At 44.0% G+C, this 15,693-nt stretch overlaps 1 protein-coding gene across 1 annotated transcript; it reads left to right on the forward strand.

Moving 5' to 3' along the window:
- The first annotated feature begins 2,279 nt into the window (after positions 1-2,279).
- LOC111902830 (uncharacterized) lies at positions 2,280-2,988 on the forward strand. Its single transcript, XM_023898648.3, has one exon. It carries the CDS (start codon positions 2,337-2,339, stop codon positions 2,799-2,801), a length of 465 nt encoding a protein of 154 aa, XP_023754416.1. The 5' UTR covers positions 2,280-2,336; the 3' UTR covers positions 2,802-2,988.
- Positions 2,989-15,693: the final 12,705 nt, after the last annotated feature.

Consider the following 15,693-nt stretch of genomic DNA (forward strand, 5'->3'; position numbering starts at 1 on the left):
AAATTGAATATACCTAACAACCTTATATAAGCTTAGGTACCTAACTCTATAATACTACATCGGTTTGTATCATATTTACATTGTAATTGCCTAAGGTTTTTAAACTTCAACCTCATAACTTGATTACTTCCAAAATCTTTGGACTTTCAACAATATCTTTCTTTTACATCACATTTTTCTATTGAATACCATCTGATGAGATTCATATCCTACCGCTACAAATGTTAGGATGTTGGAGAAATATAATGATGAATTTCCAAAAAGTTTTGAAGTGAATCAAGTTTAGGGATGAAGTTTAAGAACCTTGGATGATTGTAATGAAAATTTAATTCAAAATGACGTAGTTTGATGAAGTTAGGTACCTAAGCTTATATAAAGTTGTTAGGTATATTCACTTTACCCTATATATATATATATATATATATATATATATATATATATATAGTTTAGCCAATTAAAAAAAACACATATAGAAATAAACTGTAAAAAGCCACAAAACCATTTTGGAAACCCTCTTTTAAACCAGGTCAAAAATATCTATAAAAGCCATATATATATATATATATATATATATATATATATATATATATATATATATATATATATATATATATATATATATGGCTTTTATAGATATTTTTGACCTGGTTTAAAAGAGGGTTTCCAAAATGGTTTTGTGGCTTTTTACAGTTTATTTCTATATGTGTTTTTTTTAATTGGCTAAACTATATATCCATTAACTTATTGAAAAAGCTCATAAAGTCATAATAAAAACTTGTTTATTAATAAATTCAGTGAAAGTGGTTAGCCTTCTTAATAATAATAATAATAATAATAATAATAATAATAATAATAATAATAATAATATCTTCAAGTAAATTTTTTACTCTAATTTGATTTTAATATGAAAAATCTCTTACTTTTTTTTCAAACAACCTTCCTGTGTGAATGCTCCAAAAAAATCTTTTGTTAAATCTTGGACCGATTCAAATTTTGGTGAAAGTTACTATATGCGGGGCACAACCTAAAGTTATATCTTTTGCATTAATTTTTTATCTTTACAGAATTACACCTTCCTCTTATGTTTCATTTTTATTTATTTTTATTTTATGACCTACCCATTTTCTTACATGTGCTTAATATATAAGAAAATATACCAAAAAGTAAATAAAAAAATTACACTACTATAAATATAGCATCTATATGTTTAAAATATGATCAAAATAAATAATCGATATTAGTTTTTACTTTGGTTGGGAAAAAAAATATTTTTACATAATAAAATTAAAAAAAAATTTAGTTTTTATTTTGGTTGGGAAACCATGAGTTGTCGTTGGTTTTATTTTTTTAATACTTTCATTGTTGTCATATATTTGATATAATGGACGTGTTTGGGACGGAGTTTTTGGAAACATTTGGAAGTTTCTAGCTTTTAGTTTTTGATAAAACGCTCTAGTTTGAACAAAAAGTTTCGTTTGGCAGTACGAGCGTTTAGTTTTTAGTTTTAACAAAACGTTCCGATTCTAAAAGCTACTTCATGTAGCGTTTAACAAAACGCTCCTGAGCTTTTGAAATCAATTTCATAATTACCCTTAAAAGTATATTTATATATTTATTTATTTTTAAATAATTGTCCTTTTATGTAATTTTATATATTTCAAAAGCTTCCAGCTACTTTTGCCAAACATTCATATAACAAATAAAAGTTACAGCTTCCCGCTACCAGCTACCAGCTACACGCTACCAGCTAACCGCTACCCGCTTCCAGCTAAGAGCTACTTTTGCCAAACACGCCCAATATATATAATAAAATTTGTTATTAATGTGTTTTCTTATTTAATATAAAAATATATGTTAAAAATATAAATAAAGAAGACGATTCAAAAGTTTATGGAAAATATATATGGATGGGTTTATAGCGTGACATTTTATGACATTAAATTCTTTTGTACTCTAATTAAACCCGACTAGTTAAGTCAATTTCGCCTTTATGTTTCTTTGTTTTCTTCTTCCTTGTTTTGTCGGCAGCTTATAATAGTTTTCATTTAAAAATAAAAACTACTAATAATATAATTCAATCACATGCAAAAAAAATGGCAGTATGTTACGAAAAACACTTAAATAAGAATTTAATTGAGGTAAAGGATAAGAATTGGTTGCGAATTGTCAAAGAACCTGCAATCTTGGCCCCAATCCTCAACACCCAACCACTATATAAGGAGTAGGACATAGCAATAACTTTTTCATTCATAAAACCTTCTATATATAGAGACGTGTAACACACTAATTTCCACATCCCTCTTCCATATATTTCCTTCTGTAGTAAACAAGTGAAAATGGCTCCAAGAGCTTTCCTTTTTCTTGCTCTAGCTTTTGCGGTTGTCCTTCTCATTACCTCTGAAATGGTTGCAGCTAAGGAGTTGGCTGCAGGTGAGATTAACGATAGTGGACGTGGTGGATACAGCGGCGGTGGTGGCCGCGGAGGGCATGACAATGGCGGTGGCCGCGGAGGAAATGACAATGGTGGACGTGGAGGACATGACAATGGTGGTGGACGTGGAGGGAATGACAATGGCGGTGGTCGCGGAGGGCATGACAATGGCGGTGGCCGCGGAGGAAATGACAATGGTGGACGTGGAGGACATGACAATGGCGGTGGACGAGGAGGGAACAACAATGGTGGAGGAAACAGAGGTTGCAGGTATGGCTGCTGTGGTGGTGGACGTTCCTACGGAAGAGGAGGGTGCAGGTGTTGCAGCACATTTGCAGAGGCGACTACTTACAAACAAACTCAAAACTAAGCACCGAGAAAGAACCATCTTTTGAGTCATGTACTAAAAAGACGTTTTACAAAGCAATTATGCATTACGTATTGTTTATATGTCAAATAATTAGCACGACTTCTTTCGATGGAAGTATGCACTTAATATGTATCGTAAAATAATAGATCTTGTAACTCTCTATGTCCAAATATATGCCTTTTCAATACCTGGTCGCATTTCCGTCGACATCACGAATATATATATATATATATATATATATATATATATATATATATATATATATATATATATATATATATATATATATATATATATATATATATATATATATATATATATATATATATATGCACTTAATATGTATCGTAAAATAATAGATCTTTTAACTCTCTATGTCCAAATATATGCCTTTTCAATACCTGGTCGCATTTCCTTCGACATCACGAATATATATATATATATATATATATATATATATATATATATATATATATATATATATATATATATATATATATATATATATATATATATATGTTTGAACCAATTCATTCTGAACGATACCTATTCAGATATTCCTGTCTCACCATTGTCTTCCTTTCAGAAGAGTTTGGGAATATATCAATCATTGATTCTTGAGCTCAAAACAATCACTATTACATATCTTGATTCCATGCAACTTTAGCCTCTGATATCCTTAGACCTAAATCAGTCTTCGAAAATTTATATAACACAAAGGGTACCGGAGTATATCTTCTGAACTCTAGTCCTCCAAACAATTGTGTTACTGAGGAAATTATTCCTGAGACAATCAGACATGACTCGGACAAACATAACGATACTGCTAACTTATTTTGGGCATATCTTGATAGTGATATTGATGAAGAATTTAAGTGTGACGATGACTCATCGTCTAATTACTTTCTATCAAACCAAAAAAAAGTTGTTTCTTAGACTACCTTAGTTCCGATTAAGCCTTGTTTCAACAACCTATCTGTCGGATATTGCTAACTTATTTTGGGCATATCTTGTTTCAACATATATTATGGTCAGGGCACCATACATCGGAACAGTTTGAGATAGATGTTGTGGTTCGAGTGCTATACATTGGAGCAGATTGAGGAGTGGTGTTATGGTTCAGGTACCATACACCGAAGCATGTTGAGGAGGGATGTCATGGGATGAGTACCATGGTTCGTAGTGGATGATGCTTGTGGCTATCTTGTTATCCGGTTATCGATCGGACGAGCACGAGCGAGCGGGATGCGAGGATTCGCGAGATCCGGCGTGATGAGGTTGCTGCATTGTTGCGGGCTGAGTCGCCAGAATTGTTTGGGTCGATCAGGACCACTATGATTGAAGTAGTTTGATGAGCGATATGTGGCTTTCGCAGAGACGGCTGCCGCGGCGGTTACAGCGGCTGTAGCAACGGCAAAAAAAGGGGCTAGTCGGGGTTTTCAGTATCGGGACTTCTATTATGCGAGGCCTCCCACATTCGATGGAGTTCAGGACTCGATTGTTGCTATGAGATGGTTATCAGACATGGAGGGGTGTTTCTCCACGAGTTTATGCCCTGCTGATCAGAGGGTGGGTTGTGCTCTGAACCTGTTGAGGCTCGGGGCGAAGGATTGGTGAAGATTGACCACGAGGTCATTTTCCGATGCGCAGAGGGATGCGGTTTCATGGGATCAATTCAGAGGAATGTTCAGTACTCGCTATGTTCCGCGGGATGAAAAGGAGAAATTGGCTCGGAAGTTCCTTAAGCTGAAGCAGGATTTGGAGTCGGTGACTGAGAGCACCGGGATGTTTATTGAGAGGGCGATGTTTTGCCCTGAGTTCGCTTCGGAGCAGGCTCAGATGTCCCGATATCCGAGTATGCTCAAGGGGGGGGGGGGTATCAGACAGTTCGTGTCTGCGCAGAGGCGCGAGACCGTGTTGGTATCGCAGGAGGCCGCCATGTGGCGTGAGTTAGAGGTCGAGTTGCAGTTGCGTGAGATGAGGCAGGCCCCGATGCAGTCGCAGTCGGCGCCGAAACGGTCCATGACCGTAGACGTCAGAATGGGGGATCGGAGCGGTCACACTTGTGGGAAGTGTGAGAGAGATGGCACCGGAGCTTGTTGGCCCAGTGGTGCATGCCGCAAGTGCGGAAAGGAGGGGCATGGTGCACGGGATTGTCGGCAGTCAATGCCAATTCGGGGTTTCAGGATTGTTATCAGTGTCGGCAGGTTGGACATTTGAGGGTCAACCGTCCACAGTTTTCTGCAGAACCGGTGCAGGCTCTAGCATCGGCCACCTTGAGGAGTTCAGGAGGAGGACAGGATGGAGCAGAGCCCAAGGGCTCAGGGTCGTGCTTATCGGCTTGCGGCAGAGGGAGACGGAGCAGTGCCGGAGGCAGCTGCGGGTATGATGCTCTCTTGATGTCTTGAGTAGCTTGCGTTGATTGTGGCGTATCGTTTGTGCTGGTGTCTGGTGTGGATTTCGATGCGGTATTCGTTGTTTCACGGGTTTGGCATGGTTATGGATTGGTGCTTCAGGTTTTCGCTTGGCATTCGTTGTTCCCTGATGGTTTAGTATGATTATAGTTTGGCGTTTTGGTACCGGTAGCCTTGTGCGGTTTTCGATGCGATGTTCAACCTTTGGCAGGTTGTGGGTTTGGTTATGGGTTATTGCTTGGGAATTCTGTTGGTCATCGTTCGTGAGGGTTGATAGTGGAGATGCGGCACTGGGTTGAATGACGGGTAGCATCTGCAGTTGTGGAGTGGATAATTGAAAGATCGGATTCTTTTGAGCGGATTGATCAGGGAGGAGATGTGTTTTGCTGAGGGTTGCTTACGCTTGTGGGAAGCAGTCAGTGGGTAAATGTTCTCTTTGTGCAGGATGGTTCTGAAAGGTCGTTAATGACGATCGGTGGCAGTTAGTCAGTGCTTTAGTGGGGGAGAATTGTAAAATTCTCCGGGAGATCGATGAGTATGTAAGGGTGCTTAGCTGTTGGGATTCAGCAGTGTTTGTCAGCGCAAAGTATAGGCCGACGAGAGCGAGTGTTGGGTATGCGGGGCGAGATACAGACCTAGGGCATTTGATTGTGGAGGCCTGAGAGGAGGTCGGGATCAAGCTTGAGTAAGTAATCGGAATTTTGCGATCAGAGTATTGGTACGTTTGAGGTACGAGATGGGTTGTACTGCATTAATCCCACGGGATTATGTTGTGCATGTTTCTAGAGCTGGAACCGGAAGGTTCCCAGAGTTAGAACCTAAGGGTTCGCAGAGTTGGGTGTACGGACCCACAGAGATATAGCCTCGAGTGGCTAGTATGTGTTGTGAGAGTCGGTCCAGTCATACTGGAGACTCTGTTGGTATTGCTGGATTAGTTTGAGATTTACGGATGATGTATGTGCAGTGTGATTGCATTGGAAGGTCTGGCCCCGGGTTAGTGATCTTGTTTAGCGGAGGCAGTGATTTTGATGAGTGGAGAGAGTGCATGGGATTGAGAGCCCCTGCAATGAGAACCAGAGTATGTGGATAGCGGTTACGCAAAAAGGGTGGTGTCGCTTGGGGCGAGCACCGTGGCACCGGTTGGGGTGGCATTATGGCCAAGAGGGTTCCTTGGAAAAGGGAAAAGAGGAAGGTGTGTAACTCTGAAGGGGTGCAATTTCACGAAAGTGAAAGCTGCAGAGCAGAGTTATGGATAGAGTATTTCGAGTATGGTTGTGAGCATCGTGTTCGCGGAAGTGGAGTAGGAACCCATCCGGTTGGGATGTCTGTTGAGGCTCAGAAGGGATGCATGGAGAGAGAAAATTTTAAATTCTCAGTGTGAATCTGATCAGAGTGTAGGGTGGATGTAGTGGTTCATCTTGGGAGATGTTCGAGGATATCATCAGTGTATCGGGTCTTTCCACCTGCGGGTGTTGGGACTAGTTCAGTATGTGTAGGTAGTGGCAAGGGGAGAACTTGTGAGAGTTAATCTGAGAGGGAGAACGGATCTCTCAGTCGGTCCGGAATGGGCAAAGTGGGCTTTGGATCGGGGATCCGGTGGTTCAGGGTTTCCTAACCCTTATGGGTTGAGTGATCGTTGAGATTTGGAGCAGAGTGCATCTTGGGTAATTTCCGATTACAGAGAGTGCTGAGCAGTTCAGAGTTCGTACTTTAGTTGACAAAGCGGACTCAGCAGGTTAAAGAGAGTTAGTGATCGTCTAGAGTTAACAGGAAAGTTATGCAGGCAGACGCCGTTACGAGCATGTGATTCAGGTCAGCGACTTCGTATTTCTGACGGGGTGCTTCGATTTAGGAAGAGGGGTAAATGGGGGGCCCCGGTATGTTGGGTCTTTTCGTGAAAGTGCGAAGGTAGGAAGGGTGGCCTATCGTTTGGAGCTGTCAACGGAATTGGGACGGATCCATGACACTGGTATGTGTCGCAATTGAAGAGGTGTATAGCGGATGAGTCAGCAGTGGTTCTACTAGAGAACGATTAGGTGGATGCGAGCCTGTGTTACGTCGAGAGGCCAGTGGCCGTCGGAGATCGGAATATCAAGGTTCTGAGGAACAAGAAGGTACCTCTGGTATTGGTTCAGTAGCGGCCTCGGAAGAGATCGGTGGTGTCTAGGGAAGCCGAAACGTGAGATGCGGGAGCAGCAGCCAGAGCTATTTTCAGAGTGAGACTTCGAGGGCGAAGTCTAATTCTAGTGAGGGAGAATTGTAACAGCCCAAAATCTCAAGTATTGTTAAGTTGCATTTTGGGGGTGTTTTAAAGGGGAGACTCGGCGAGTTGGAGCCAGACTCGCCGAGTAGGGTCGCAGATTTGGTCGCGGGTTCACGACTGGACTCGACGAGTCCAGATATGGACTCGGCGAGTCGACGCTGTTCAGCGGAAACCCTAGCCGTTCAGTATTGGGTCGTATATAAGGGTTATTATGCCGTCATTTCACGACTTTGGATCGATTGGGAAGAACCCTAGGCGACTGGAGCGGCTAGAGCAAGGATTGAAGATCATTGGTGATTTGAGGAAGTTATTGTCCAAGAAGGAGAAGGTTTTGGCTAATGGGGCAGCAAGGGAATCACGTTTTGAGGCTTGGGGACACTGAGGGTGCATGATTCAGGTAACCTTTCGGATTATTTTCTGTGATGTGAATGTGTGCATGGATTTAGGGTTTGTGAAACCCATTTGGAGATTAGACGGATTGTTGTGTCGTTACCCAATGTTTATAACCTTGTATTAGGACCCTTAGAGGTCCAGAAGGTCCCATGTTTGTTTATTCGGGAATATATGTATCTCAGGAAGCAGTTCGATCGACTGCATGGCGTGGACTCGCCGAGTCGGATGATCAGACTCGGCGAGTAGCTTGAAGATTCACTGGGACTCGCCGAGTTGTTCTTCAGACTCGGCGAGTGGAGTCGGGGTGGCCCCGCGATTCTTCCAGGAGTGACTCGTCGAGTCAAAGAGGATACTCGACGAGTAGAAGGGGAATCTTAGAGGATTGAAGGACGACCAGACTCGCCGAGTCGCCAGGGAACTCGCCGAGTCCAGTCGAGCTGACAATGGACTGTTGACCAGAGTTGACTAGTGTGATTTCTTAGGGTCAGTTAACGTGGAAGATAGAAGTATTAAAAAGAGATATATGATGAGACAGGGAGCTTGTAGCTCGGAGGATCAAGTGCAAGAGATTTCAGGAGTTGCTATCTTCCAGTGTCCGCGAGGTGAGTCTTCTCACTATACTGTACCCGGAAGGGTTTGACTGTGTGACCGGAAGGTCGGATATGATATGTGATATGTATGCTATATGTGGTAAGTTAATTGTTATATGTGCCATGTATGTTATGGGCCGGAAGGCGATATGATGTGTGATGGACCGGAAGGTCGGCGTGGGTAAGGCCGGAAAGTTTACCCAGCAGGGACGGAAGTCCCCTGAGACACATGGACCGGAAGGTCAGGCCTGGAAAGGCGTATGTGCGTAAGTTGTATATTGGGGAACTCACTAAGCTTCGTGCTTACGTTGTTTATGTTATGTTGTTTCAGGTTCTTTCAGTAACGCGGGATGGCAACGGTTCGATTGTACACACCGAAGAAAGAGTTGTGCTTTGGAGGATCCTGGTTGTCTATTCAAATGAAAATGAAACTATATTTTGTAATTCGAATGTGAATAAGATTTTAAAGAAGTGCTTTAATATTAAATTGATTATTTAAATGAAAAATTTTGTTTTTGGAAATCACGGTGTTACAAATTGGTATCAGAGCCTTGGTTTGAGGGATTCGGACGCGCCTACGGGTAAATCTGGACTCAAACTGAGGAAGTAAGAAAAGGTTTTCCAAATAAATGGTTTTCTAAAGTGAATAAGAGTTCAAAGAGAAAGCAAGAAAGAGCAGTGTGTACAATCAGCCAGAGCCAAACGGTGATTTCCCAAAATACCCTTACTTTTGTGTTATGACATATCTATTATGCACTTTATGAGACATTATTGCATGCTAGAGACAGGCTAGGTATTTCATATCTTAGGACTAGAGTGGCCTGATGTGTGATGCCTTAGTCTAGGGTTTGCTGTTATATGTGCGTTATGCTTTTGTGTATATGTGATGAGTGAGAGTATCTAGTTGGAACGCACAAGGAGTAAAGCTACGGGGTACAGAGGTACTTCCGAGGATGAGCCGAGAAGGTGGAGCTACCACAGATGGGGAGTCCTATGTATGCTTCAATGCTCGAATGCTGCTTGCTTTGTGCTTTGTGGAGTTGTCGATGATGGGAGTCAGCTACTAAGTGAGTATGACGATACTCAGGAGGTAGAGGGCTGGCATCATTAGGAACTCTTCAGCAGCTGATAGCAAAGAAGTGGGAGGACGGCGGAAGGGACTAGGGAGTAAACCTAGCCAAATGAGTGCGCTGGTAGAGTAGAGGATTTCGCTGGAAAGCGAGCACGCGCGATGAGATGGGTGAAAGAGCAGGTTTATCAGCTACTTAGGAACTTTGGGATGGTCCGTGTGGAAAGTATGGGTAGATGTGGCAGGTAGTATGGGCCCGTACTACTGAAAGCAGAGGACCCATACTTGATACAGGGGGCATTCTGAAGGTCCTAAGGAACAGATTGAGGAGTGATGTTATGGTTCGAATACCATACATCGGAGCGGATACAGAGTGATGTTATGGTCAGGGCACCATACATCGGAACAGTTTGAGATAGATGTTGTGGTTCGAGTGCTATACATTGGAGCAGATTGAGGAGTGGTGCTATGGTTCAGGTACCATACACCGAAGCATGTTGAGGAGGGATGTCATGGGATGAGTACCATGGTTCGTAGTGGATGATGCTTGTGGCTATCTTGTTATCCGGTTATCGATCGGACGAGCACGAGCGAGCGGGATGCGAGGATTCGCGAGATCCGGCGTGATGAGGTTGCTGCATTGTTGCGGGCTGAGTCGCCAGAATTGTTTGGGTCGATCAGGACCACTATGATTGAAGTAGTTTGATGAGCGATATGTGGCTTTCGCAGAGACGGCTGCTGCGGCGGTTACAGCGGCTGTAGCAACGGCAAAGAAAGGGGCTAGTCGGGGTTTTCAGTATCGGGACTTCTATTATGCGAGGCCTCCCACATTCGATGGAGTTCAGGACTCGATTGTTGCTATGAGATGGTTATCAGACATGGAGGGGTGTTTCTCCACGAGTTTATGCCCTGCTGATCAGAGGGTGGGTTGTGCTCTGAACCTGTTGAGGCTCGGGGCGAAGGATTGGTGAAGATTGACCACGAGGTCATTTTCCGATGCGCAGAGGGATGCGGTTTCATGGGATCAATTCAGAGGAATGTTCAGTACTCGCTATGTTCCGCGGGATGAAAAGGAGAAATTGGCTCGGAAGTTCCTTAAGCTGAAGCAGGATTTGGAGTCGGTGACTGAGAGCACCGGGATGTTTATTGAGAGGGCGATGTTTTGCCCTGAGTTCGCTTCGGAGCAGGCTCAGATGTCCCGATATCCGAGTATGCTCAAGGGGGGGGGGGGGGTATCAGACAGTTCGTGTCTGCGCAGAGGCGCGAGACCGTGTTGGTATCGCAGGAGGCCGCCATGTGGCGTGAGTTAGAGGTCGAGTTGCAGTTGCGTGAGATGAGGCAGGCCCCGATGCAGTCGTAGTCGGCGCCGAAACGGTCCATGACCGTAGACGTCAGAATGGGGGATCGGAGCGGTCACACTTGTGGGAAGTGTGAGAGAGATGGCACCGGAGCTTGTTGGCCCAGTGGTGCATGCCGCAAGTGCGGAAAGGAGGGGCATGGTGCACGGGATTGTCGGCAGTCAATGCCAATTCGGGGTTTCAGGATTGTTATCAGTGTCGGCAGGTTGGACATTTGAGGGTCAACCGTCCACAGTTTTCTGCAGAACCGGTGCAGGCTCTAGCATCGACCACCTTGAGGAGTTCAGGAGGAGGACAGGATGGAGCAGAGCCCAAGGGCTCAGGGTCGTGCTTATCGGCTTGCGGCAGAGGGAGACGGAGCAGTGCCGGAGGCAGCTGCGGGTATGATGCTCTCTTGATGTCTTGAGTAGCTTGCGTTGATTGTGGCGTATCGTTTGTGCTGGTGTCTGGTGTGGATTTCGATGCGGTATTCGTTGTTTCACGGGTTTGGCATGGTTATGGATTGGTGCTTCAGGTTTTCGCTTGGCATTCGTTGTTCCCTGATGGTTTAGTATGATTATAGTTTGGCGTTTTGGTACCGGTAGCCTTGTGCGGTTTTCGATGCGATGTTCAACCTTTGGCAGGTTGTGGGTTTGGTTATGGGTTATTGCTTGGGAATTCCGTTGGTCATCGTTCGTGAGGGTTGATAGTGGAGATGCGGCACTGGGTTGAATGACGGGTAGCATCTGCAGTTGTGGAGTGGATAATTGAAAGATCGGATTCTTTTGAGCGGATTGATCAGGGAGGAGATGTGTTTTGCTGAGGGTTGCTTACGCTTGTGGGAAGCAGTCAGTGGGTAAATGTTCTCTTTGTGCAGGATGGTTCTGAAAGGTCGTTAATGACGATCGGTGGCAGTTAGTCAGTGCTTTAGTGGGGGAGAATTGTAAAATTCTCCGGGAGATCGATGAGTATGTAAGGGTGCTTAGCTGTTGGGATTCAGCAGTGTTTGTCAGCGCAAAGTATAGGCCAACGAGAGCGAGTGTTGGGTATGCGGGGCGAGATACAGACCTAGGGCATTTGATTGTGGAGGCCTGAGAGGAGGTCGGGATCAAGCTTGAGTAAGTAATCGGAATTTTGCGATCAGAGTATTGGTACGTTTGAGGTACGAGATGGGTTGTACTGCATTAATCCCACGGGATTATGTTGTGCATGTTTCTAGAGCTGGAACCGGAAGGTTCCCAGAGTTAGAACCTAAGGGTTCGCAGAGTTGGGTGTACGGACCCACAGAGATATAGCCTCGAGTGGCTAGTATGTGTTGTGAGAGTCGGTCCAGTCATACTGGAGACTCTGTTGGTATTGCTGGATTAGTTTGAGATTTACGGATGATGTATGTGCAGTGTGATTGCATTGGAAGGTCTGGCCCCGGGTTAGTGATCTTGTTTAGCGGAGGCAGTGATTTTGATGAGTGGAGAGAGTGCATGGGATTGAGAGCCCCTGCAATGAGAACCAGAGTATGTGGATAGCGGTTACGCAAAAAGGGTGGTGTCGCTTGGGGCGAGCACCGTGGCACCGGTTGGGGTGGCATTATGGCCAAGAGGGTTCCTTGGAAAAGGGAAAAGAGGAAGGTGTGTAACTCCGAAGGGGTGCAATTTCACGAAAGTGAAAGCTGCAGAGCAGAGTTATGGATAGAGTATTTCGAGTATGGTTGTGAGCATCGTGTTCGCGGAAGTGGAGTAGGAACCCATCCGGTTGGGATGTCTGTTGAGGCTCAGAAGGGATGCATGGAGAGAGAAAATTTTAAATTCTCAGTGTGAATCTGATCAGAGTGTAGGGTGGATGTAGTGGTTCATCTTGGGAGATGTTCGAGGATATCATCAGTGTATCGGGTCTTTCCACCTGCGGGTGTTGGGACTAGTTCAGTATGTGTAGGTAGTGGCAAGGGGAGAACTTGTGAGAGTTAATCTGAGAGGGAGAACGGATCTCTCAGTCGGTCCGGAATGGGCAAAGTGGGCTTTGGATCGGGGATCCGGTGGTTCAGGGTTTCCTAACCCTTATGGGTTGAGTGATCGTTGAGATTTGGAGCAGAGTGCATCTTGGGTAATTTCCGATTACAGAGAGTGCTGAGCAGTTCAGAGTTCGTACTTTAGTTGACAAAGCGGACTCAGCAGGTTAAAGAGAGTTAGTGATCGTCTAGAGTTAACAGGAAAGTTATGCAGGCAGACGCCGTTACGAGCATGTGATTCAGGTCAGCGACTTCGTATTTCTGACGAGGTGCTTCGATTTAGGAAGAGGGGTAAATGGGGGGCCCTGGTATGTTGGGTCTTTTCGTGAAAGTGCGAAGGTAGGAAGGGTGGCCTATCGTTTGGAGCTGTCAACGGAATTGGGACGGATCCATGACACTGGTATGTGTCGCAATTGAAGAGGTGTATAGCGGATGAGTCAGCAGTGGTTCTACTAGAGAACGATTAGGTGGATGCGAGCCTGTGTTACGTCGAGAGGCCAGTGGCCGTCGGAGATCGGAATATCAAGGTTCTGAGGAACAAGAAGGTACCTCTGGTATTGGTTCAGTAGCGGCCTCGGAAGAGATCGGTGGTGTCTAGGGAAGCCGAAACGTGAGATGCGGGAGCAGCAGCCAGAGCTATTTTCAGAGTGAGACTTCGAGGGCGAAGTCTAATTCTAGTGAGGGAGAATTGTAACAGCCCAAAATCTCAAGTATTGTTAAGTTGCATTTTGGGGGTGTTTTAAAGGGGAGACTCGGCGAGTTGGAGCCAGACTCGCCGAGTAGGGTCGCAGATTTGGTCGCGGGTTCACGACTGGACTCGACGAGTCCAGATATGGACTCGGCGAGTCGACGCTGTTCAGCGGAAACCCTAGCCGTTCAGTATTGGGTCGTATATAAGGGTTATTATGCCGTCATTTCACGACTTTGGATCGATTGGGAAGAACCCTAGGCGACTGGAGCGGCTAGAGCAAGGATTGAAGATCATTGGTGATTTGAGGAAGTTATTGTCCAAGAAGGAGAAGGTTTTGGCTAATGGGGCAGCAAGGGAATCACGTTTTGAGGCTTGGGGACACTGAGGGTGCATGATTCAGGTAACCTTTCGGATTATTTTCTGTGATGTGAATGTGTGCATGGATTTAGGGTTTGTGAAACCCATTTGGAGATTAGACGGATTGTTGTGTCGTTACCCAATGTTTATAACCTTGTATTAGGACCCTTAGAGGTCCAGAAGGTCCCATGTTTGTTTATTCGGGAATATATGTATCTCAGGAAGCAGTTCGATCGACTGCATGGCGTGGACTCGCCGAGTCGGATGATCAGACTCGGCGAGTAGCTTGAAGATTCACTGGGACTCGCCGAGTTGTTCTTCAGACTCGGCGAGTGGAGTCGGGGTGGCCCCGCGATTCTTCCAGGAGTGACTCGTCGAGTCAAAGAGGATACTCGACGAGTAGAAGGGGAATCTTAGAGGATTGAAGGACGACCAGACTCGCCGAGTCGCCAGGGAACTCGCCGAGTCCAGTCGAGCTGACAATGGACTGTTGACCAGAGTTGACTGGTGTGATTTCTTAGGGTCAGTTAACGTGGAAGATAGAAGTATTAAAAAGAGATATATGATGAGACAGGGAGCTTGTAGCTCGGAGGATCAAGTGCAAGAGATTTCAGGAGTTGCTATCTTCCAGTGTCCGCGAGGTGAGTCTTCTCACTATACTGTACCCGGAAGGGTTTGACTGTGTGACCGGAAGGTCGGATATGATATGTGATATGTATGCTATATGTGGTAAGTTAATTGTTATATGTGCCATGTATGTTATGGGCCGGAAGGCGATTATATTATGGGCCGGAAGGCATTATGTTATGGGCCGGAAGGCGATATGATGTGTGATGGACCGGAAGGTCGGCGTGGGTAAGGCCGGAAAGTTTACCCAGCAGGGACGGAAGTCCCCTGAGACACATGGACCGGAAGGTCAGGCCTGGAAAGGCGTATGTGCGTAAGTTGTATATTGGGGAACTCACTAAGCTTCGTGCTTACGTTGTTTATGTTATGTTGTTTCAGGTTCTTTCAGTAACGCGGGATGGCAACGGTTCGATTGTACACACCGAAGAAAGAGTTGTGCTTTGGAGGATTCTGGTTGTCTATTCAAATGAAAATGAAACTATATTTTGTAATTCGAATGTGAATAAGATTTTAAAGAAGTGCTTTAATATTAAATTGATTATTTAAATGAAAAATTTTGTTTTTGGAAATCACGGTGTTACAATATATATATATATATATATATATATATATATATATATATATATATATATATATATATATATATATATAAACATTTTTCTAAAACCAAACACATCCCTAATGTTTGGTTTTCCGATTGTGTAAAAGAAACAAATACCCTTTTCTCCCATTTTCTTTCTTTCCCTATCAACATTCCCATTAATTATTCAATCGTTTAAGGTGCGATTGGTTGTGGAAAATTTTCCAAACGGAAATTTTAAAAATACGTTTGGTTTGTTCATTTTTCTAATGTTTTTTAAGAAAATGAAAATTGTTAGTTTTCCAAATTGTATGTAGATAGAAAAGTGATTTATACAGTTTTCCAAATTTTCCAAATTTCTAAGATGAAAATTGAATACCCCATTGGTTCCAACTAAACGCCTTCTCTAAAATTTTCATTAAAAACGAAAAATGAAAACTCAACTCTATTTTCTAAAAACACTTTCTTAAAATATGAAAACAGTTTTCCACAACCAAACACACCCTTAATCCCACCTATCAAATTCAGAATTCAGACGTTACGCATAATTGTCGCTGCCTTTCGATCAA

Source organism: Lactuca sativa, chromosome 7 (genome assembly GCF_002870075.4).
Source record: "Lactuca sativa cultivar Salinas chromosome 7, Lsat_Salinas_v11, whole genome shotgun sequence".
In the NCBI taxonomy this organism is placed as follows: Eukaryota; Viridiplantae; Streptophyta; class Magnoliopsida; order Asterales; family Asteraceae; genus Lactuca; species Lactuca sativa.

Coding starts and splice junctions, on each gene's coding strand:
- LOC111902830 (XM_023898648.3), top strand. CDS start 2,337: ATGGCTCCAAGAGCTTTCCTTTTTCTTGCTCTAGCTTTTGCGGTTGTC.